At 60.6% G+C, this 23917-nt stretch overlaps 1 protein-coding gene across 1 annotated transcript; it reads right to left on the bottom strand.

The window, feature by feature from the left end:
- Positions 1-6058: 6058 nt before the first annotated feature.
- Positions 6059-18542, bottom strand: TMEM9 (transmembrane protein 9). Its single transcript, XM_081039457.1, has 6 exons — positions 18394-18542; positions 18026-18122; positions 16652-16743; positions 15741-15849; positions 13393-13524; positions 6059-6994 (listed from the first exon to the last, which is right to left on the bottom strand). The coding sequence occupies exons 2-6, from the start codon at positions 18089-18091 to the stop codon at positions 6842-6844; spliced, it is 552 nt and encodes a 183-aa protein (XP_080895583.1). The 5' UTR covers positions 18092-18122; positions 18394-18542; the 3' UTR covers positions 6059-6841.
- Between the last annotated feature and the right edge of the window lie 5375 nt (positions 18543-23917).

The following is a 23917-nucleotide window of genomic DNA, read 5'->3' as shown; positions in this document are numbered from 1 at the left end:
GTTAGTATTTCGTGGGGAAAACCCTTGGGGACACAGGACATGCATGTGAGGTTTCCCAAGGCCCCTCCTGATCAGAGACTCAGAGGATCTGAGGTGGGCAGGGACGCCTGCCACAGGGCTTCGGGGACTTGGCCCCTCCTGGAGTGAACTAATGTTGCTTAGCTCTTGAAACGCGTCACACTTGGTGTCCCTATGGCGAAGGTGCCTTCAGCCCACTGTAGAGAGGAAGCTGGGGCTGCAAGAGCCTGCACCTGTGACCAGATGGGACAGTGGTGCTCGCTTCTCACGTCCCCACCGTAGGTCCCTCTCCTGGTGGCTGAGGTCCTCTCAGGTCCCTGCACATACAGGCTGTCATTGATTGTCCCATCCGTCTCTTATTCATACACTTAACCACATTTTAGAGCGAATGGGTGCTCTCTGCAACTTGTCAAACCTTGGCTGATGACCAGGGACTCTAGGGCCAGCCAAAGGGCTTTGGACCCTGGCTTAGCCACTATCCAGCTACAGGACTGTGAGCAAGACTGTTTTCTCTCCTGTGGGAGGGGGACATTGCCCGCACTTACTTCCTGGGGGCACCGCAGTGTGGAGACGTGGTGACTGAGAGCATCTTGGCCTGCAGCTGACCGTGGCTCTCGGACCATGGCTCCTCTGATGTGGAGGGTCACGGGTCCCCCACTCTAGTCTTGCCCCCACACAATCTCTCTGCGTGCACATAGCCAGATTCTTGTTCTAAGAAATTTCGTTGATCGTGTGACTCCCCCACAAACAATGCCATAAGTCCCTTGCCTGGCACCGAAGGTCCTCAGCAGTCTGTGGTCGTCCTGCTGCCCCCCAACTGCACCCCCAAATCAGCCCTCTGCTCCAGCGGCACGGCCCTCTCCCCACTAGGCCGGGAGCGTCGGCCCTTCCCTGTCCCCAAGCCCTGCTCCTCCTTCCAGAACCAGCCTGTCCCTCTCCTGCCCCGTGCTTTGTCTCTCTGCACTGAATCCTGAGGCCTGTTGTTAGTCATGAGCTGTTTGGGGACGCTCTCTCTCGGGCTGCACCCTCACCTTGCCATTCACCTCGTCACACGTCAGCATCTCACCCCCTCAAGGAGAATGGCAGGATCATGCCCCATGCATCTCAGCATGCTGCAGGGCCAGCCCTGCTCCTGACACACTAGATGTCCCCAAGAAGTAGCCCAAAGGTAGAGGGGCGACTCAGCAGCTGAGCACGCGCTCACACGTGTCACTGATCTGACCACAGACCATTACGGTGAGGCGGGTGCGCTCACACCATGTCGTTTGTCTAATGTCCGGGGTGTCCAGAGCAGCTGCAGAGCGGTTTGGGCCTGAAGACACAAGCTTTTCTGCCCACACAGTGCCCTCTGGCACAGAAGGGGAGGAAACAGGGTGTCTCAATGAGGACACGGTCTTGGCTCACTTTACAAGGCAGGAGACCACGATTCCCCCATGCTAACAACCCATTTCATCCCCTCGAGGTAACAGATGGGGAAACTGAGGCTCAGAGAGCCTCAGTCGTGTTTCTACTGAATCGCAGGGTTACCAACAAGAATGTCTGTACAGTGGTCCATGCTGGACACTCGTCTAAGCACGTGGCTCCCACAGCAGAGCTACGAGGCTGACCCGTGTACCAGGGCTGGCACAGACCCACACTAGCAAGTGGCCGGTGGTCACCCAGCTACTAAGTGATGGAGCTGGGATCTGACCCGCGCAGTCGGCTCCAGAGGCCGTGCCCCCACCCTCTGCCCTGCACCACTCCAGCCTGCCCCTCAGTTGGATGCAGGGTGAGGCTCTCCCCGCCTACACCTTTCTCACTTCGGCTCGTTTTCAAGAAAGCCTCCTGGGAGAGCACACATTTCCTCTAAAATGTGGATAAGTGCAGGATTTGTACCCAAAAAAGTCACACGTTAGTCTGCACCCAGCAGGCGTCAGGCATCAGGCCAAACCCAGTCTCAGTGGGCTCTCCAGTGGGCAAGCCCACGGAGAAGTTCCCATGGGAGGCAATGCCCACGGCAGCCGGGCTCCCCTGCCTCCCCCCAGCCAGCGGGAACTGGGTTGCTCACTCTCCTTTGGGAGGAAAGCCATCAGGTGACTAAGCCCCTGGGAAACCCGGCCTCACGTCCCCCAGCCACCACCTCTGTGCTTACCTTCTACGTTGGCTCCGCTGCTCTGCTCACGGCCACCTGTGGCTTGTGCCCGTCCAGGGTGGGGGACAGCGGGACCTCTGGGCTGCCTGCCCGCCTCGGTGCCTCGCAGCCTCTGCCCGGCTTCCCGCCACGGCACCAGGAGCCAGGCACCAAGAGCCAGGCACACGTTACCTGATGGAGCTTCAAACGGTGACACACCCACCCAGAAGGGGAGGGCGGAGGGCGGAGGGGGCTCCTCTGATCTGGGAGGGGAGAGGGCCACTCCTGGTCTCCTGTGATTGGCCACCCGCAGCGCCTGCTGCCGCCAAGGGCAGGTGGAGGTGCTGGCGCCTGGGTGCTGGCCGGCTGAGGACCAGGGTTGGATGACACACCTAAGGGGGAAGCCTGTGCACTGAGCTGCCGACAGGCTCAGGTGTCAGGACGAGACGGGGGCGGGGGGTACGCCCTCTGGTTACGGGAAGACCTGTCTCTGAGCAGCTCTGATGCTGCCACTTGGTGTGTCAGGGCTGTTGGGTGACACTTGGGCCTCCAGGACTGGACTGGGGACCAGGAGGTTGCAGCGGCGTGGGTCCCGGTGGTGTCTGGTCTCAGCGGCCCTGGCCCCGCCACACAGCTCTTCTCACCCCCTTTGACCCGTGCGGGGACTGAAATCTACAGCTCACATAGCTTACAGATGTCCTATCTGCAGGGCACCCAGGCCAGCAGCACTGTCCTCAGCTCCTGCCCTTTGTGCACTTCCTGCTCTGCTCATTTGTTTTACATTGCCGCCTTTTTATCTGAAATTCATGTGCTAACTACGTTTTTTCCTAATGCTCATTAAAATAATGACGTAAGAATAAAAAGTACTCTTCTGGGCACTACCTGAACCGCCTGCGTGTGTATACCGTGCTTTGGGAAACAACGGGCTGGTGTAACATCCTCGCTCCGTGTGGAGAAGCTGAGGCTCAGGGACGCCAGCTGGGGACCAGGGCTCCTACCTTGCAGCTGGAACCCTACCCTCCATGTCCACGCTGACACAGGAGCTCCGCGCACTCAGGGTCAGCCTGCCTACAGCCTTTGCGTCGGCTCAGCTCCACGCCTGGGCAGTACGACACCAATGACTAGACGGAGGGAGACCCGTCATCACCCCCCAGAGGTTCTGTGCGAACTTGGAGGGAGGGATTTAGCCGTGGGGTCCAGGTTTCCTGGCGCCTGGGCCCCATTGCACTGAGGGGGACTGAGGGGAGTCCGTGTTCCATCTCCAGAGCCCTGACTGACAGCAGGGCTTAAGCTGGAACAGTAACACATCTTGGGTTTCTTCTGAGGCTTCACACATTAACTACTCGTGGCTGACGACAACCCCCAGTACAGTGAGGAGACAGGCACGTGAGGCTTGGAAAAGCACCGGGTGCCCAGCCAGTAAGTGCCGTCAGCAGGGGCTCCCGGGCTCCTCGACCACCCTGCTTTCTGGTCTTGGGGGTTTCGGTCCCAGCCCCCCTCACGGGCGCCATCACGTGACCACAACTGGGCTGTGCAGTTGTTAGGGACGCAGAGAGGGGCTCAGAGAGGACGGGTGGCCAAAGGGCCAAGCAGGTCCATCCCAGCCGTCAGGCCCCCATCCACGCGCCCTGCTGGCTCCCCTGACAGCCTGAGTGTGGACAGCAGATGCACAGGTCACTTCTCCAGGTTCTGCTCCCTCCTCAGCCCCCAGGGAGGAGAGGGAAGTGTGGGGTGAGGGTAGGGGGAGCCTGAGACGCAGGGCCTCCTGGGTGCCTGGGGGTCAGCTGTCCCCGCACCTAAGGCCAGCACCGCCTAGGTGAGCACATATCCAGAGGGCCCCCTTCCAAGGCCTTGCACCCAGTCACTCCTGCCAGTTGGCTCTGGGGCTCCAGGTCAGAGGGGTAGGCAGGTCATGGCCTTGAGGCCTTCTGGGCCTCGAGAAGGACCTGGGGCTCAGGGAATAGGGAGCCCCCGATGGCTGTGAAGGAGGCAGTGACATGACCTCTGGTGGCCCAGTGAGACGTGACGACGGTGTGGACGGGTGGTGCTGCAGGGGCAGAGGGGGCAGGAGGGACAGAGTCCTTGTGAGCGGATATGGGAACTGCAGGCGGGGAAGAACCTCCAGGTTTCTGGCTGGAACAACTTGGTGGGTGGTGGTACCACCAATGCAGATAAAGAACATGGAAGCCAATTAAAGATGAGTTTAGTTTGGGACACGCCCATTTCAACAGACCCTGTGGCTACTGGGGTGGGGAGGGTCCAGCCGAGAGCCAGATGGACAAGTCTGGAGCTCAGGGTGGGGTCTGGGCTAGAGCCAGAGATTCTAGAACTAACCCCAGGAAACCACGAAGGGAATACGCTTCTGGGGAGAGTAGTGTGACCTTCAAGTTGAGATGGAGCGGAGTAGGATGTGAACGGGAGCCTGGGAACAGCAGGATGAGGGGGCAGCGAAGACACGGGCAGAGCGACAAGGCCACAGGAGCCCAGCAAGTTCACGAAGGAGGGAGGACCACGGTGTCCAATGTGGCAGAGGGGCCAGACATCCTCTGGTCCGGCCAACGCAGCCGTCAGTGACCTTGCCTGCAGAGCGGGAAGGACGAAGTGGAAGGAGGAGGAGGCCATGGAAACGAGTGGGAGACGCCAGTACAGCCTGAGGCTCTTTGCAGAGCAAGAGACCTGAGCACAGCAATGGGCTGCGAAGGACCAGCTGTGGGGCGAGGCTGAAGCGATGACACAGGTCGCAGGAGAAGGGATGGGTGGGTGGGCTCCACACAGGAGGAACATGATACCCCAAGGCCACAGCGAAAGTCAAGGTGTTTTGCAGATGGGACAACTCAACTCCCAGGGGAGACTGAGAGGTCACACTGGCCTCGATTTTCTTAAAGGAGCAAGGCGAGATATTCTAGGGTCGCAGAAGGGAAGCCCTGAAGGTCACTCAGTGACCTCCCCACAGAGTAAGTCTCAATACAGACGAAGGCCAAAGGGCTCAGGGCCCATGAAGAGGGCGTGGGGTGGAGCGCACAGGTGCTGCTCAGTGCGCAGGAGCAGAGCCGAGCTGCCCAGCATGGCAGATACCACGGTCCACAGAAGCTTTCAGAGCAGCGTGTGCCAGGTACATGAGGGTGGCAAGGTCCTCCGTGCTGGTCCTTCTGTCCACCTTCTCATCTGTGACTCAAGGACCCAGCAGGCTTCACGGTGGCTGCACACACCTGCTCAGGGTTCCACAACCAACTCAGTCCCCTCGGCGTGGTGCCCCTTTGCCCCTTCCTTGCTTCCGATGCCAACCCGTCTCTGCTGCTCCTGGAAGCCCCACCTGCATGTCACCCCCTCCCATCCCCTTTAGAACTTGCATTTGGCTCTGAACTTTGGCAAATCTTTGCAAATGGGCATCCTTGCCTCACCAAAAACGCAGCTTGGGGCTCCACACAGAAGTTGCACACGGGGGTCCATTCAGACAGCCTGAGGACAGTCAGACCCACCGGTCCCTGTGGCCCCTTGTTTCTGTCTGGGCCCTGGACACGTCACACGATGGCCCCTGGAAGCCAGCACCCCCTCTTCCTGGGCAGCTTCTGCCCCCACCCTCTCTGCACACCTGCTGGTTTTCAGCGGTTTTGCGGTGAGCATCACCTGCTCTGTCTGCGACACTGACAGGAGACACTGCTCGGAGTGTCAGGGGACTCTGCCAGGAAGACGAAACACACTCAGGACAATCCCCACGGCCGCTTACGCCTGGACCCGTGAGGAGCGGCACCCCCAGCCCGCCAGGGTCTCGCCTGTCAGGTGAGCGGGACCCCACTGTGGGCGCGGCCAGACTCACCAGGACTGTCCAGGTGCTGCCTCCTGTCTGGGTCTGCCAAGGACAAGGCTCAGTCCCCTGTCTGGGACACGGCACTGACCAGGTCACGAGTGAAACAGTCTGTTCTCTAAATCTCTTAAAATCCAGAAAGTGAGAGAAGGGAGTTTAATGATGGCCTCCTTGACTTACAGGCACAGGGAACATACACACCTCTCTCCATGCTCCGGTGCAATGACACTCAGGGACAAGTGGGGATCCAAGGACCGGAGCCACGGCGTTCAGAGCCACAGCCCGGCCTGCTGTGCCCCATGGTCCCCCCAACTCTCTGGCTCAGGAACTGCAGACATAGGGGGGCTGCTTGGTTCCCTAAGGGGGGCGGGGAGCAGGTCGCAGAGTGAGCAAGGGGCACGGCCCCCCACGCGTCGGAGCGCATGTAGGGGAGGAGGGAGAGGACGAGTGTCCAGGTGTGCCCTAAGACCCTAGCGGAGGGACTCAGTGGGGTCAGCAGTCCCCGCACAGCCACCCTGAGGTCCTGGGGTTGGGAGGGAGGCGGCCACAGGAAGCCCAGAGGAAGGGGGTGCATGCTGAAGGCCGGGCTGGCTGTCCCCACGCAGCCATGGGAGCCCAGCTCCGCAGTCCATGGGGGAAGAGCAGTCCCGAGATTTGGAGCCGGGGCACAGACGGGCCCCAGGAAACTCGTCCCTTCCCTCCTGGCCTGCCGTCCCTGCCTCAACCCCAATGAGCTGACGCGGCAGCCAGTGGCCAGGACCCAGCCGTCTTCCTGATTAAATCAGCGGAGACCGTTTCTACAGAGAGGAGGAGGAGAGAAGCCCGAGCTTTTACAGGGCAGACGCAGGGGTGGCACCGAGGAGGGCGGCCTCGGCCCCTGGCCCGTCTGGCCCTGGCCGCACGGCCTCCTAGCTGAGCATCTTGTGCCGGTCGAAGACGGTCTTGCGCTGCTCCTGCACCTGCAGCTTCCAGCGCTGCTGGGCGCCCTCCACGCGTTCCAGGACCGTGTTGGCGCGGGGTCCCCCGAGGGCGGCCACGGCAGGAGCCACGGAGCGAGCGTCCTGCAGTGGGAGGGAAGAACGAGATGTGGGCTCTAGAAAGCCTGCCGTGCGGCCCCGAAGTCTGAACTCTCCCCCAGGCCGTGGGCTCCGCGAGTGCACGCACGCTGCCCCCCAGGGCGGCCACACTGCAGGCTCAGTGTTTGCACAATCTGTAGGACAGGCCCCGTGATCACACGGCCACTCGAGGCAGGTCCCCAGAGGCACCACACAGGCCTACTTCTAACCCTGAAGAGGAAGAGTGTCGGCCTCAGAGTGTCACGCAGAGGACTCGGAGAAAATGCCATCAACGTGCCTCTGGGCTGCTGGGAGGTGGCACGTCCCCCAGATGGGAGCAGGGGCCCCTGAGGAGCCTGCACAGCTGAGACCCAGAGGATCTGCTTGGAAGGGATGTGACGTCATGGGGCGCCTGGCAGGGAGGGGACCCAGGGGCAGGCGGTTAGCCCCATCCCGGCCCGTTCTTGGCCTTGGCCGGCTCAGCGTCTTCCCTTCCCCTTTGCTCTCAGAGCTGCTCCTGTCGTCAAAGGCGCATCCGCCCTAATTACCACTTCTGTGCCTCTGAAGCGAGGCTGTGCATTTCCGCAGGACCCAAACCTGGTCTTTGGGGGACTTAAAGCCCAGGGCCAGGCCCACCCCCCGTGGGGATTTCCTCCCCAGCTCTCCTGCCTCTCATCTCCTGCCACCCATCTCTTAAGGGATTAGTGCACCCCTCTAAGCTCAGAGCCGCCCAGTAAATGCAACTTTGCTTCTAAGGGGCCTGGGCTGGCACGGCTTCTGTCGCCACGCAGCTGCCAGGCTGGGGAGAGGGGGGCGGTTAGCTGAGGGTAGGGGAGGCAGAGAGAGCTGGCCGCTGCAGAGAGGGGTCTGTCACCACAGAGCTGAGTCACCGATCGTGCAAGCACGGCCCAAGGCGAGCCAGAGGTGGCCAGGGCCCCAGGAGGCCCATGTCCAGGGCCCGGAAGGTCCCTCTGCCAGGCCAGGTGAGGCAGATGTGGTGGCGTCAGGCAGGGGGCGCACTGGGCTGGGAGTCAGGGCCCCCCTCCCGCCTCAGACTCCCCAGGGCCCACCTCACGGGTCCACAGTGGGCACCAGGAAGGAGGGACGCCTCACCCCCCAGCAGCTGTGTGTTCCTGGACAAGCAACTTTATTTCTCTAGATTTCGAGTTAGTAAGTGCAGTGTATTCAGACTTTTGTGAGTATAGTGTCAGTAGGAATTACATTTACCCAAAAGTCTCATGCGCACACACACACACACACACACAGTTTCACAAAATACTGAATATGATGCCTCTGACACACTCTGCTCCACTTCACGGTTTAAAATTACTGGTCATGACACTAAATTGACTTCAGGACCTAGTGGGCTATCGCCCCCAACTTGGAAAACACGGCTGATGACTGGGAGACGCGTTTGGCGCGGCTGAGTAGAACCGCACCAGGAACGTCCGTGCACTGGCGGTGCCGGGCGGGGACCCCTCAGCGCTGCTTCCGCTTGTCCTCGGGCAGGTGGGAGGACCCTGTGCTCTCAGGCACCTGCCTGGCGCCTCCCAAACACAACCGTGGCCAAGAGACCTCATCCTCTGAACCACCTTCCCGGTCCATGAGAGACTGAAAGAGCTGCTGCTCGGTGAGACCCCGAGGGCAGAGAGCAAGCACTCGCGACAGACCCACTGGCAGACCCCAGCCCTGGGGGGACCAGGCGGGACACTGAGCCCCTCGGCCATGCACACCGTTTAGTTCCCTTCTCCCTCAGTTTGGCTGCACCGCCAGCGCTCCACGGTGCCAGGGACAGGTGTCCGTGTGGCCGCCTAGGTGAGTGGGCACAGAGGCCCGCTTGGGAAGCTGTGGGCCCAGCAGGACCCAGCTATCCCGGCTGCAGGCCACAGCGGCTTCTCTCCCTCCCCACGCCCAATCCTGGGCCTCCTCCCAGGACCCGCGAGGAGCCTCGGCCCTGCTCATGGGGAAGTGGGGGAGCCAGGAGCAGCGTAAGGGAGCACACTGACACCCACCGCATTACCGCAGTGTCGTCTGCTCCCCCTTCATGTGAAGTCCTGACAAACAGCTCCTAAGTGGGCTAAAGCTGCCGCTGACAGGCTCTGCGCTAACAGTCTGAGGAAAAGGTATTAAAGACTCCACATCTTTAGGGACGTCCAGGGACGTTCCAGGGACGCCCAGAGCGGGCCGTCGTCGCAGGACAAACACCCCCATTCTAAGCTGCCTCCCTCTAGGCTGCGTATCCTGCGACTCAGGGAGACGAGGGAAGTTAGGAGAGGAGGGGAGCCCCACCGATCAGGCCCCAGGAACCAGGGTTCCAGAGGAGGCCTCCTCTGCAACCCGGGAGGACCCCGACGCGTGTGTGGACGAGCCTGAGCTGACCCACAATCCCAGCAAACCTGCCTGGGAAACCCTCCCCCCCCCAGGAGCGCGGGTCTGAGCCCGCCCGGGACTCGCCCACACCGCCCTGAAGACAAGCAGACGAGGAGAGGACGCCCCCCATCAGGAAGCGACCCACTTTCTCCCTCAGTCTGGGCCTGGGGGCGGGACAGGTGGTCTTGTCATGGGCCCAGCCTCACAGCTAAGGACGGCCCTGGGACAAGGCCCTTCAGAGGGCGTCACGCAGCCTCCTTCCGTTCTCCACGTTTAGCCCCAACCCTTCCTGCTGTAGCCAATCCACAGCCTCTGGGCTGCGAGGTGCCCTGACTCCCGCACGGCAGTGCCAGCAGCCCCCTGCTCAGAGGCCCTGCCTGGTGACGCCGCCGCTGACAGACGCACGTGCCTGAGCTGATGGACCCCGTACCCCCGGCCAGGCCTCCGTGCCCGGTGCCCTCAGCCGTTCCCCCCAGTCACGAGGCCACTTAGGTCCTAGGACCCGAGGGAACTCCTCCCTCCTAAGGACGCAGAAACACTGAAGCCGCAGGCACCCCCACGTCCAATTCCGGATCCCGAAAACCAGCCCGGAGGTTAAGCACCATGGACAGCAGCCGGCAGGCCCTGCTCCCTGGCTTTCTCCTCACCACGTGCTGGGAGGACCTCACGGTTGTTCTAGAAATGTCTGTTGACCCCACACCTGCCTATCCTGTCCTCAGAGGAGATGAGGGAATTGTCCCTCAGCGTGTCTTCCCCAGGTTTCCTCGCCAGTTCCCTGGGGCCAGGGGCCTCGGCACACAGCACTGCCCACCCCTCCCTGGGAGAAGCAGGCCATTCTCGTGGCCCTGAGTCCTCTCCACCCCAGTCCTTTCATGTCCCCAGGTGCCATCACGTCTTCCCTGGGTTTCCACACTCGCTCCCTCCCACAGGGGTCAGCATTGTACCCAACCCCGGTGGCAGCAACCTCTCAGGCCACGCAGTGAGCAGCAGATACCCGAGCTTCGCCTCCCAGAAGCCCCGTTTCTCTTCAAAGAAGCCAAACCCATGCATCTGAATAGCTCTGTTTGCCGTTTCTGTCCCAGCAAACACGCTTGCTTCCTCCTTTCAAAGGGCGTCTGAGCCCAGGGATTAGGCCTAATGCTGCTGGAATCCTGGGGAGGCAGCCCAGTGCTTTCAAAGGGACAAGCCTGCTTTCATCTCCCTGCACGGGCTGGGCCTGCAGGAGGCCTCCTTCCTCTTCCAGCCCCCCAGCCCCAGGGCAGGAGAGCTCCTGGCTACAGGAATTGGGGGGCTGGAGCCAAGGGAGTGATCTGACCTCCAGATCTCCTCTGCCTGGGCCCCAGACTTGGGGTGCAGTGGGTGGGGGGGCATGGGGCTGGAGCTGGACAGCTTCCTTCTCACAGTCACTGAGCTGCACAGGCCGAGGAGCACGTTCAAAGAACCCAAGAGGTCCTGTTCTGACCTTCCTCCTCTTGGGGTGAGAGCTAAGTGCCCGGCCCTGGGGGTGTCCCTTTCTCTCTCTTAAGGGAAACCCTCCAGACCACTAATAAACCCAGGGACACAGCCTCCACTGGGCTGAGCCGCTGCGCGGACAGGTGGGACGCGCTCTCCTGACCCAAGCCCATACCTCCCTTCCCCATGTGCCCTGAGAGGGGAGGTCCAGCAGAGCGCCCTCCCCACCCGAGACTAGACGGGACCCCTGAGCTCTGCTCTGCCTGGCTGCCCCCCAGAAGCTGAGCAGACCCCACCTCGCCAGGAAGCCAGCCTTCCCCAGCTAACGTGAGGAAGGCAAGGCCCACCCTGGCTGCTGTCCTACCGTGGTCCTGCCCATGGCCTGTGAGCTCCTGCTTGCTGACCCACGGGGGGCTCCGTCTTAGGGCAGACACCCCTGCGGCCACACAAGAGTCTGCAAACCCACAGAGCACACCTGTGAGGACAGGGAGGACAGGTACGTGCCCAGGACAGAATGGACACGCTGGAGCCCATGAAGGGACGTCCAGGAGCACCTACGATGGGGTCACCCTCCAGAATCCTTAGGTGTGATGGGGATAGTCCTGGTTCAGGACGCCGGCAGGGGGCAGGCCCCTCAGCTGCCTGAGAACCTTCCCTGAACCATTCGGCAGAGCTGGCCACACCTCAGGTCAGCTGTCTAAACACGCTTTTTAGCACCTTCTAGGACCTCAGGGGGAAGCTCCCCCACCCCCCTTTCCTTGGCCAGGAGCCCCTCCTCAGTATGACGCGTGCAGTACCCGCTTCAGCGTGGGGGCTGCAGCTCCCAGGCACACCTGCCATGAGGGGTGCACAGCGGCCCACGCTGCAGACAATCCTCCTTCCTGCTCAGCCAGACCTGCCCCAGACGTCCACCCCCCGATTCAGGTTCTGCTCCAGGAACTAGACTGACCACATGGAACCCCTGCTTCCCCAGAGCCCATCACACGCAAAGGCAGCCGTGCATTAAGGCTCAAAGTGGGAGACCCCAGGGGGAGAGGAGCCTGGGCTCAGACCCCAGGGCACAGGCGTGCCCCCTCCGCTCCGCGTCCAGGAGGCAGGAGACGCGAGAAGGCCGGGCCGAGACCCGTGCATTCCGGGGAAATCGCAGCCTGGCTGTAATCATCGCGCATCTCTCAATTATGGCCCGCCAGGACTGCAATTACCACATTACCCTAATCGCCGAGTGTTTATTAGCGATGCCCCCCCCCATCAGAGCTGCTATTACTGTGCATTAATGACCAGGTAGGCACACCGGGCTTCCTCTCGAACACAGACCACCCAGCTGCCAGCGCCACCACCTCCAACGGGCGAGGCTCATCCTCGGCCCCACCTTTGGCCAAACCCATGTCAGCAGGAGGCTGGGGCAGCTAGCAACCTGGCAACCGTCCGAGCGCGTACCCAGGAGCAGCTCGGTCCACGGGAGCGGCCAGGCCTCCCTCCCTCCCTGGCCCTGTGCAGCTTCACTCAGAGCTGAGCCCCAACCCTCGCCCATCTTCAATCCTGGGCTCAAACTGCTCTCAACTGTGCCTCCTCATGGCAGTTCAACCCATGCCTGGTGACCTCTAGTGACCCTGAACTCACCGTCTTACAGGGGAGCCCACCCCATCGCCCCATCGCTGATTGCGTCGCCTGCAAGACACGCCTGGCTGTGGTCCTTCTGTCCCCAGCTTTACCCAGGACGAGGCCAAGCCCTCGTCTGCCGTCATGCACCTCCTTGAGTTTGATTTCTATTTTTTTCAAGCTAAACATCTCCCAGTTTCTTCAATTAATTGACCCAGGACGTGGCAGAGACGAGACTCCCTGGTGGGGAGGCGCGGTGGCTCGTCCCCTGCCGTCCTCCCTCCCGCGCTGGCTTCCTCTGCAGGCTGCCATAACTGCAGTCGGGGTCATTCACTGCCGGCCCATCACGGCCTGAGGCTGCCTGGGTCCCACCTTCCTCAGGTAACAAAGCCAAGGTCCCTGGAGTGACACTGGAGGCCCTCAATAATCTGGCCATCCCTGACCAGCAGCTCTGTCTGCCACCCTCCTGCCGTGCCTCCCTGTCCCTGAAATGCTGACGTCCGCCACACACACACGCCGGCCCACGCCTTCCCACCTACCTGCCTCCGGCCGGCACCTGGAATCCCGCTTTCCCTTGAGGCTGCAGGACCACGCTGTACCCTGAGCAGGTGTCTGAGGCCACTGAAGATGAACCCGCCACCACACAGCCCACGGCCAACCTGACACCCCTGAGCCACCGGGACGCCGCGTGTACCCATGTGTGACTGGCCTGGTCAGCTCATGCCCCTCTGTCTGCAAGTGCAGTGTAACAGGGAGACATGGCGCCCCCGCCGCCACTGAGGCTGCCCAATGCCGGACGTCAGGAGACACGCAGGGCCGCCCCATGCCATCTGGAGGTCCACAGGGCAGTCCCCAGCGAGGAAAACACTGGAGTCTGGGTGACACGTGGGATACTTAACTGGAGCACGGGGGAGGGGCAGGGACCCCGGGCCCAGCGGGTGCCGTGCAGGGTGGCAGGCCCGGCCCCAGAGCCCGGTCAGTACCTCGCTCTCCTGCTCGTTGTGCAGCTGCTCTGTGTACGCGTCTGGCTTCCGGATCAGCGGGTCCACCAGCATCAGGAAAGCCATGTACAGCAGCAGGGCCCCCACCACCGACAGGTACACGACAATGATGACCTGGGGACAGACCCACGGCCTGTGAGCCAGCCCGTCCTCTGCCGCAGTGCTGCTCAGGGGAAGGGCCGGAGACTGCGGGCTGGGAGGGGCAGAGTGCCAGGGAGGGCAGCATGGCCCACGCCACGCAGTCGCTGACTCTGCCCGAGACCAAGGGCCCCATGAGAACCATCAGTCCTCCATCAGACAAAGGACGCCTGAATCAGGAGGCCGAGAGGACCCCAGGGGTGAGGGTGGGGAAACGGCCCACCAGCTGGACAAGAGCCTACAAGACACAGCACAGAGCCATCCGACGCCAAGCAGAGCACACAGGGGCGGCCAGGGGAGGCTGGGAGCAGGGGCCCAGGAGACCGGACCCGGGTGTGTGCACCACTCCCCACCGCCGAGAGCAGGGCGGCTGGCGGGAAGGGAGCTTCGGTGCTCCAGGGACAGTCACCCTGCAGGGAGAGGAGAGGCAGGGCAGCAGGCAGCCTCAGGAGTCTCCTACAGATATGGAAAGCCTCACAAGCTGGAGAGATCCCTGTTTTACAGAAAAGAGCTCCAACAAGGCAAATTCAACGCCTGTCATTCTCCACGTGGGTGCTGGGGGCACGTCAGACAGGACCGTCCAGGACACAGCGCTGCCGTCCCTGTAACAGGGTGTCCCTGTAACCGTGTCAGTAACACCCTGTTGCTGGGACCACAGAAGCACCTCCACTCATTTCCTTGTCCCCTGGAGGGCGGTATGTACTCGACTGGGGACCCCTGGGCTAAAGCCTTCACCCTTAGGTCCCAGGCAAGAAAATGGTAGAAGTGTCACCTGCAGCCCAGTTTGTGGACTCCACCTGTGACGCTCTCTCTACCTCCACAATGCCTGGCCGTCCGCCCCTGGCCTCTGACTCCAGCCCTGGCCCTGAATGGACTGAGACGAAGGGTGGAAGAGACAGAAACCTCGAGACTTGCAAGTTTGCTGCCCAGCTCAGCCAACACACAAGTTCAACTCACTTCCTCCCTCGATGGGGCAGCAAGTTCATGCCGCTTTAAACAGGTAGACAACCAGACCTCCTGTCTGCACCTGGGAAGGGGTGGGGAGTGCCAGCTGGGTCTCTAACAGGCTGGAGGTAGGGGTGTGTCCCCCCATGGAGAAGGACTCAGGGAAATTTGAGGGATTAGGACGTGTGTCTGATGGAGTCCTGTGCCGGGAAGTCCCTCCCTGCCAAACAGGGAGAGGCGACATCTGGCTCAGAATTTAAGGTCTCAGGCATCTGGTCCCCAGAGGGGGGGACCCACTGGAGCAAGTTCAGAGAAGGAGAAAGGCGGCTGCAGGAGGGGCAGACTGGGCGGAAGGATGAAAAGGCAGAGTCTGCAGAGCCTGCTGGGGCGATGGCTGAGGGAGATGGGCAGCTGCTTTCCACCTGAGAGGTGAAGACATGGAACTAAGGACGCGGAAGGCGCTGGTCCAGACAGCAGGACAGCGGTGAGGGTCACCTCCCATCCCAATGAGCCTCAGAGGAGAAACCCGACTCAGCAGTGCCCCTAAACCCTGAGTTCTTTCCCGATCTGGTCCTAGACTCTTCACAGGGCAAGCAGGAATAGCTTAAAAACTGGACCAGGAAGGCCTGTCGGAAGTCAGCGAGTGGGGCCTGGCGCCGGACAGTCCGAGCGTAGACTAGCAGACAGGGAGGCTCTAGGCAGCCGAGGTCCAAGCCAGTCCTGCTGGTGGCGGAGAAACGGACAGGCCCTTGTGGGGTGGCCACGCCTGCCTCTTCTCTCGGATCTGGGGGTGCGGGTCAGGGGAGCACAGAGGACGCAGTCTGACGCCCCTGCTGCCCGTCCCAGCACCCGGACCCCACCCCGGGGCCACAGCTCTCTGGAGCCCTCACAGAAGGCTGCTGTCACTCTGGAAGCGCAGGTAGACTGAGCTCTAGGGAGGCGGGCTTACCTGTCTACTTGCCCAGAAGAGATGTTTACTGAATGAAGAGGAGAGAAAGGGAAAGAACGGGGAAAAATGCGGGGGACAGAATGGAGAGCATCTCCTAGGCTCTCACCCCCAGTGAAACGGGGGGCCCCTGGATGGAGGACAGAGGAGGGCTGGCTCCAAGCGGTGGCAAGTGGGTCCCTGTGTCTGGGACAGGCCAGGCCAGAAGCCAGTCCCATAGCCACGTGGCATGTTCCAGAACAATACCCTGCGGGAATGTGGCAGCCGGGACCTGGGGCGGGGCTGTGGGGGGCAGGGTCACCTTGATGGTGGCGGTGCTGCGCTCCTCGTATTCACACTCACACAGCAGGCAGTAGGCCTCCACGTCACGGCTGGGCACGGGCATGGGCTCCACCACGTGCAGGCAGGTACTGCAAGAGAGACGGGCGGGCGGGCCATGGGGCGGGGGTGCTGTGGGCGTGGGGGTGCCTTATGCGGGGCGGCCGGGGGCGGGGCCTGCCTCACCCAGGCCTCCGCTGTGGGGCTGGCTGCTGCCTGCAGGACGTGGCCTCAGCATCTGGGCTGTGGGCTCCGGCTACCACCTCACTCACTGCTGCCCTTCACTGTAACCACAAGATACAAGGATGTCCCGGGGCTCCCCCAGGATTTCAGGCATTAGGCCTTCGTGAATCAAAGTTGTTGTTTTCTTTGGAGGGGCAATGTACAGCATGGTGACTGTACTTAACAAAACTGTATTATGAACCTGAAAGTTGCTAATCTTAGATGTTCTCACCTCACACACAAAAGGAAACTGGGAGGTGATGGAGGTGGTAACTAGCCTTATACACCTCCAACTTACACAGTGTTGCTGTCAATTATATCTCAGTGAAACTGGGGGGAAAAACATGACACCAACTCTTGGAGGCAGGAGGCGCCGGGAGACCTGTCTTTTCTCAAAGCCCGCCTGGTGAATCTATTGAACAACCAAGTAGAAGTAACGGGACCTGGACCCCCACGATGTTTGTTAATCCTTTCTTATCAAGGAACCCCCAGCTCCTCTGTGCTCAGCTCCCTCCCAGGATGGGGCGTCCAGCTGCTGAGAAGCCAGGATTAGAAACACTCCCTGGAGCACTTCAAGCTGTTCCCCGTGGCCCCAACTCTACACCAAAGCCACCCCGAGCATAACTGACCGTCCTGGCACAGCAGCCCCGAACCAGCCTGCGCAGGCCTTACCAGTCCTTCTGCGACACGTTCTGGTTATAAATGTGCCCGCTGATGTTTCTGTACGGGGGACAGATGCATTTGCAGCGGATATCTTCAGAGCTCTGGACGAGAAAGCATATATCAGGGACATCTTGCTGGTTCAGGTTCCAGCAAGACTCATGTCTCAGCTCCCATTCCACAAGGGTCACCACACGAGTGCCCGGACCTCCCCCGAGGCCCACGGTCAGCACCGAATGGCTTCTGTTGGAAGCATGCCACATCACAGGGTCCTCAGGACAGGCGGTCCAGGTGGCAACTGAGTCACATAGAGCTGCCTAGGGCTCCACGCCCTTGCAGGGTGCTGTGGTGGGGGCACGTGGCAAGCAAAGCTATAGTCCTCTAGCCTGGGCCCACACCTGTGTGTGCACCTCTGTCCAGCAGACCTGGTGGCTGGCGTCTTCCCACCCGTTCCACCTCCAACTTCCTAGGGGAGGCTTGGGGGAGGAACAGGATGGGATGAACGAGAAAAAGTGGGTGGTTTCCATGGGAACACCCAAGATGCCCCTCTGAATGGAGGTTCTTCCCCTCTGGACCAGGGAGGAGACAATGCCACAAACAGTTTCCAGTGAGGAATTCAATTCCCCAGAGGGAGTGCGAGCAAAACCCCACAGGCCCCAAATGGTGTCTCTCCTGCTAAAAGCCCTTGATGACAAACCTAGGAGATTATACCCAGGTTTTGTGTAACCCTAGGAGATCGACCTACAGCTAACGGCTGAGCCAGTCGCCATCTCAGCCTCTCCCAGAAACATGACGTTAGTCAATCAGTCTGGGAGTTTTCTGGCCAAGCACCAGGGAGGTAAGGAGCCCTGTCCATTCCCCACGGAAAGAGGCAACGATCTACTTAAAAACCTTCCCCTGCCCCCGAAACCCCTTCCTTTTCTTGGCAACAGCCCCCGGGCCTGCCTTCTTCCTATGAAATCCTTCCACGTGGCACCCCCGGCACCCCGCCCGTTCCTAGAAGGGACGCCTTAGCAAAGCCAACTGGCTCTGGGGACCCACGCGGCTGTGTTTTGTCCGTGTAAGGCCGCGGATTGCTCAGAGTCCGGGTGACCCGCATCTCAAGTCCCACGGACCCACCGAAACCCCGGCCCGGGTCACCTCCCGGCTGTCAGGCGGGTCGTCGTCCCCACGAGGCGCCCACCTGGGGGACGTGCCACTCGGGGCGCGTGGCTGCCGTCACGCTGCCCACGCCCCCCGGGGGGCAGTCACTAAGGTCGCCGCCCAGCCCCCCCGGGACACCCCCAGAGGCGGGGTGCCGGGGGCGAGGGGAGGGCGGCGGCGCCGTCCCGCCCGGCAGTGTCCCCGCCCGGCCGCGTCCCCGCCCGGCAGTGTCCCCGCCCTCACCTTGTTGGCTCGGGCCGGAGGCGCCAGCAGACAGGCGACCACGGCCACCACGCACAGGAGCGTCATGCTCGTCGGCCTGGGGACGGACGCCCGACACCTGCAGAGGGACACGAGTCGGGATGGGGGCCCCGCACCCCGCCAGCGCCCCGATCCGTCCCCGGGTCCCCGACACGGGGCGCCCTCCGCGGCCCAGATCCCAGCACGGCCCGCCGACCCTGCCCCCGCCACCTCGGGCCCCGCGACGTCGGGGACGCAGAGCCCGGGGGCCCCGACGCCCTGGCAAGGCCGGCCCGTCCCACCCGGCCCTGGGGCCCACGCGGACCCCGACCCCCCACGGCCCGCGCCCCTCCCCCACGCCGTCCGCTCACCTGCGAGCCCCACCGCGGCCGCGCGAGCCCCGCTGGCCCCGCCTCTTCCGGCTTCCCGGGGCCGCGGGAGCAGCCTCCCCCGCGCGCCGCCGCGTCGCCCAGGCAACCAGGCCCGCTTCCGCCGGGACGCCGGCTCCGCGCCAGGGACCGGGGGGCAGTTCCCGGCTCGAGCCGAGAAGAAAAGGGAGCGTCGGACGGGCCGCGCTCGGGCCGCGGGGCGGGGCTGCGATGGCTCCGCCGCGCGGCTTTACGCGGAAAGCGCTTTATACACAACAGCAACACAGTACAAATACCACAATAGCAATAAAACCAGATTAAGGGGCGTCGTCCTGACTCACAGCCTGCGGATGCTCGTTAGGAATAGGAAGCATCTGAGCCCCTTTTCCCAGAGGCAAGCAGACGCGCCCAGTGGGGACAGGCCTCCCGCTGCCACAGATTCCGCTGCTGCCATCTGCCCATCACCATCTTCAGGTCCCCAGGTTTCAGCGTCATTTCCAGGGTCTTAGGAGCAGGCCCCCTGCTACCCAAAGATTCCGGTCACCAAGAAGGGGCAACGTGATTGAAACATCTCTCCTGCATCCCACTTAAGGGCAAAGAGCCTTTACGAAGGCAGGTGTTTGTAGACTGATGGAGGGAGACGCAGGTGGGACCCATGCTTTTGTATGTCTGTGTCACAAGGGGCACCTTTAAGGCAGCGGATCACCTTGTCTTTGTTACCTGGAGGGGAATTTCATTAGCTTCCCAATGAAATCGAAGGACAAACGCAAATAAATGTTCCTTTGAAAATCCTCTAAGGTCGTCCCGCACGCCCTGGAGAAGGCAACCTTGTCAACTTTGGGAAGGGGACAATGGCACGGCCCCGAGCAGCCCACACTGCCGTCTGGTGGCCGAGTGACACATGGCGGCCGGAGCGCCGCGGAGCCCAGGGTCCTGTCACCCAAGCCCGCAGCCAGCTGAAGCATCAGCCCAGGCTGCGGTGAGACCAAAATAAATTCTGTGAGAGTCAGTGCCTCGGGGCGCCTTCTCGCAGGAGCCGTTGTCTTGTAATTTCACACCAGGCCTCGTCCCAAGCCCGGTATTTCAGAGGGTGCTTTTTGAACTCCTGAGTCAGGCCCTGGGTTCCAGGACAGGAAAGAGATGAGGTCACATCCCTGAACTCGCTGGGGGAGGGAGGGGGGCTGGGAAGTGTTGGGGTCTCTGCTCTACCGTACGGTGCCTTATGTCTGGTTGAAGAAAAGTGTATATCAACACAAAGCATCTTGATGGAAACCTGCCGATTAAACACTAAACATTTAAGCGAATCGGAAGACTATCCTTCAACATATTTGTGTACTTTCATCTACATTTAGACAGAGTTACTCCCCAAATGGCGTCAGCCTATGTTCCCAGTCACTTTTCGTTTCATATGCATAATTACCTTTAATATTGCCCTTAATATTCCCGAATCGACAGTTTTCACGGCTGCACAGCACCCCCTCTCGTATGTTGTAACGTCTCTGCTTCTAGGCTGCCTGGCGCTGGCTTCCTCCACCAGCCAGATCCTGTTTGTCCCTGAAAGCGGAGTTCAGCTGCTGTGAGCTCCAGGCAGCTCCCCAACCTAGAATTAATTACTTGCTGAAATTCCCGAGCGCTCTCACGGTGTCCTTTTCTCGTAGGATGCTGAACTCTTCATGCCATGCCTTATCTCCCTCTTTAGTTCGGGAGCTTCTCCCAGGCCGGGTGCTGTTCGGGCATCTCTCCCTCTGGCTCCTGGCACAGTGCTTGGCATATGGTAAAAACTCAGCAAAGATCTGAGAAACACAGTCATTCTAAATGAGTTACTCGTGTCAGAGAACTTGCAATGTCCACCACAATCCATTCGCCCCTCTTGGGGCACACAGCTGGACAGCATTTTCCAGCCTCCCTGTGGCCTTATGACCTTGTCGTTGCCAGTGGAAGACAAGTGCTATGTGCCATTGCAGACCTGGTGGCTACAGTGCCCCCACCCCACCCCCATGTGCATTCCTCTAGGTTCTGTCCCCTCAGACTGACGGAAGCAGATAGGGGTGATGTCCCAGGGACGGAGAAGGTACATGATGGAAGAACCTTGGGTTCCTGAATAGCCACGTGAAGGACTTCCTTCCCTCTAATCTGAACCCTCCCGCCCCCAGCGCTGTGACATGGAAAAATACACAGTGATATGCTACAGAAATTTGGGGCTTATTCGCTAACTCAGCATAACTTAATATGCTCATGAGAAGGTTTAAATCACGGGATCAACTTAAATAGTTATCAGTCTAGTCCATTTAAAACGACCCATCAATTTGGCTCTAACGACTGAGCTGGTCAGTAGCATGGATCTTCTCATCTGTTCACTCAGCAACCATGCCCTGAACACTGCCACTGTGCCCGTGCTGGGAAAACCAACAAGGCCCCTGCCCTCTGGGAGCTCATCGTCTGGAGGGAAAGGTGCACAAAACCACGAAAACAAAAACATGTGAGAGGAAAGAGCCAAGCTATGTGGAAACACAGCAGGTGTTACGAGGAGGGCTGAGGCTGTGGGGTGAGAGGCTGAAAAGGCCGCACTGAGGTGACAAGTGATATTTCCAGCAGCGTGACCAGAAGAGCCAGCCCTGCACGAACTCAGGTATATTTAGCCTGGCACGAGGCATAGCTGTGCAGACACTTGGGGGCAGAAGGGGTCTGAGCAGAGAGGAGGTTAGCAAGTAACTCGGTGTGGCTGCAGGGAGTTTGGGAGGAGGCGAGAGGGAGGGAGGAGGGCAAGGCCAGGGGCTGTTGCTGTGTGACAGCATTTCCCCCGCACTTAGTGGCCTGTTACCTGGCACTTTCTATGGACCAGGAATGCAGCATGGCTCAGCTGCGTCCTTCAGCCAGTGTGTCTCAGGGCATTGGAACTGCGGTCTCAACTGAAGCAGGATCTGCTTCACTCTGGGCCTGAGCCCACCCGGGGGTCTTGGCAGGATTCAGTGACTTCCTCTCTATCTGTTGGTCTCCCTCAGTCCTAGGCCCGGTGGGACTCCTCAGATCGCAACTCACAACACAGAGTCTTGTTTCCTGGAGTGAGAGAACTGAGAGAACAGAGACATAGGGAGAGAGAGACAGAGAGAGAGACAGACATAGGGAGAGAGACGGGGAGAGAGAGAGACGGAGAGAGACAGACAGACAGAGACAGACAGCGAGACAGAGAAAGGAGAGAGACAGAGAGAACACAGGTCAGAGTGAGCAAGTGGTTAGGCACTGACTTTTTACAACCAAACCTTGGAAGTGACGTTGGATCCTTTGCCATCTCCTGTGGAGTCACTAAGGTGGTCCACACTTAAGGGGCGGAGGTCACATGAGGATGTGCCCCCCAGGAGGCGGGGAGACACTGAGGGAGAAACACAAGGGCTTGGGAGGTTCACGCCTCACAGACTTGGTCAGAACGCAGCCAGTATGAGCCCAGCTCTATGTCTCCGAAGTCGGGGGCCTGGCTGCACCCAGGCTTTCTCACACACACACTCACACATGTGCACACACATACACACACACGTGCTAGATGTAAGGACTGTGGGTGGGACCAGAAGAGGAGGTGACAAGAGGAAGGAGAAGAGTTTGGAGGCACTCCGTACACGTGACAGCAGGGCCCGTGTTACGGCTCTCACCCTACACACGCCTGAACGTCCCTAGAGGTACAGGCTAGTACCACTGTGCAGGCAGGAGATGGACAGGCCCTAAGAGGCACAGTGGCTTATACAGGCTCAAGAAGAGGTAAGAATGAGCAGTCCATCTGAGCCCAGGTCTGTCTCCTCAAAGCTGGGGCCCTGGCTACACCCCGACCTCCCCAGGGAGGAGCAATGAGAGGGGTGTGTTGGCGTCATTGGGTACAGACACAGTATTGGGTGGAGAACGGGGTCAAGCAGGCAGCAGCCCAGAGGGCTATCTGGTAGCTGTTACTTGAGGAGGGGACTTGGGGAAGGAGAGCCCAGGAAGTGATATCACTTCCCTGACAACAGAACCCAACAGAACTTGGACCCCCGTAACCAGGCACCCACATTCTAGTGACAGCCCCATAGGTAGCTCACTTGGCAAGAGACACTTGAAGGTGCAAGATGTTCTCTTGTTGTGTTTCAGCTTCCCGGGGCTCTTGCTTCCAGAAACCCCACGGCGAGAGTTTTTCCAGACGTTTGTTCAACTCTCACCTGCGATGTCTCTGGCCATTTACAAGGAGGTCCCCTAGAGAAACACAAGGCGACCTCGGTCAGGCTAGTTCAGGCCAGACCACCTTGGTGAGCCACCCCTGGCAGCCCCCCCTACCCCACACCCTCATGTGGGGGGAAGAGGGACTTCAAGGGAGGGTGTCTGGCAAGGAACAGGTGGCTGGCCGGTGGGTAACCTGGTGGTCCTTCACCATCACACCCCAGGACAGGGCTGGCAGGGTGGAGAGGGATGTCCTGAGGGGCCTCTTATCTGCCAGTGGGAATCCAGGGCCCTCTGCTCTCACGTCATTTCTCCCCTCGGTGGAGGTCTGTGCGTCTGGGGTCTGAGGACCAGCAATGACAGGGCTTGAGGCACAGGCACTGTCTTTACAGAGCTCCACACAGGAGACCGGACAGAAGCTGACTGATGGGGTCCTCGGCTCCATGCCCCTGAAGGATGGGCAGGTGCCCCCCACTACCAAGCGAGTAGCGCGGGCTCGGGGTGAGTGCCAGTGCTGAGGACACACGCCATCCAGGACCCCACACGCTCAAGGGGGGCCCTGGGTCCCAGAAGTCACTCTGCTGCTCCCTCCTGGAGTCCTGCTCCCAGAGGAATCCAGGTCCCCATGTCCTTCCCAGCCCGCTCTCACTGCCCAGCCCAGTCCTGGGCCAGATGCAAAGTCATCTTCCCCACATCCAAGAAGAGACTTTTGTACCGTTTCACCTCATTTCAGTCAAGAGTATTCATGCATTTCCGTACAGATTCTCCTGCTTTAACGCCTGTCCCCAGGCGTCCACGTTGGCCTGGTGGCCCTTGCACACCTCCTCCCAATCTTACCCATCGCCGCAATTAGCAGGGGTGCTTTTCCCCCAAAAGGACCACAACTATGGCTCTGCCGTGTGCTGTGACCCTCCAGGCCAGGAGCTGGGCCTCTCACAGAGGCAGCCACGCCAGGAGGGGGACTGGTTACCGCGGCGAGCAGCTGTTCACTGCTGTGGAAGCTTGATGTGATCCCTTTCTGTTGCCATTGCAACAGTGCAGCCCCAAACACCCCACACGTCCTGACGTGCCGACCCGCCCCCCCCAGCGAGAGCCTCTGTGTTCTTCTGTCCTAATGCGATGTTCTGTCAGAAATCGCAGGGATGGCACAATCGCTACAGGGAGGTGCCATCCATCCTGCCATGACCAACGACACTAAGATGTGTCCCACCCCATATCACAGTCTCCTTTAGTGCCATGGACCTTTCCTCTCCTGCGAGCACTAGTGTCCCACCTCTCGCCACCAGTCACTCAGGGCTGGCGGCTTCGGTTTCAGCTCCAGCCCCAACCCTCCTAGGGGTCCATGGCG

The sequence above is a fragment of the Rhinolophus hipposideros genome (genome assembly GCF_964194185.1).
Source record: "Rhinolophus hipposideros genome assembly, chromosome: 26".
In the NCBI taxonomy this organism is placed as follows: domain Eukaryota; kingdom Metazoa; phylum Chordata; class Mammalia; order Chiroptera; family Rhinolophidae; genus Rhinolophus; species Rhinolophus hipposideros.
The sequence above is the reverse complement of the archived record's forward strand: the minus strand, read 5'-3'. Positions and strand labels throughout refer to the sequence as shown.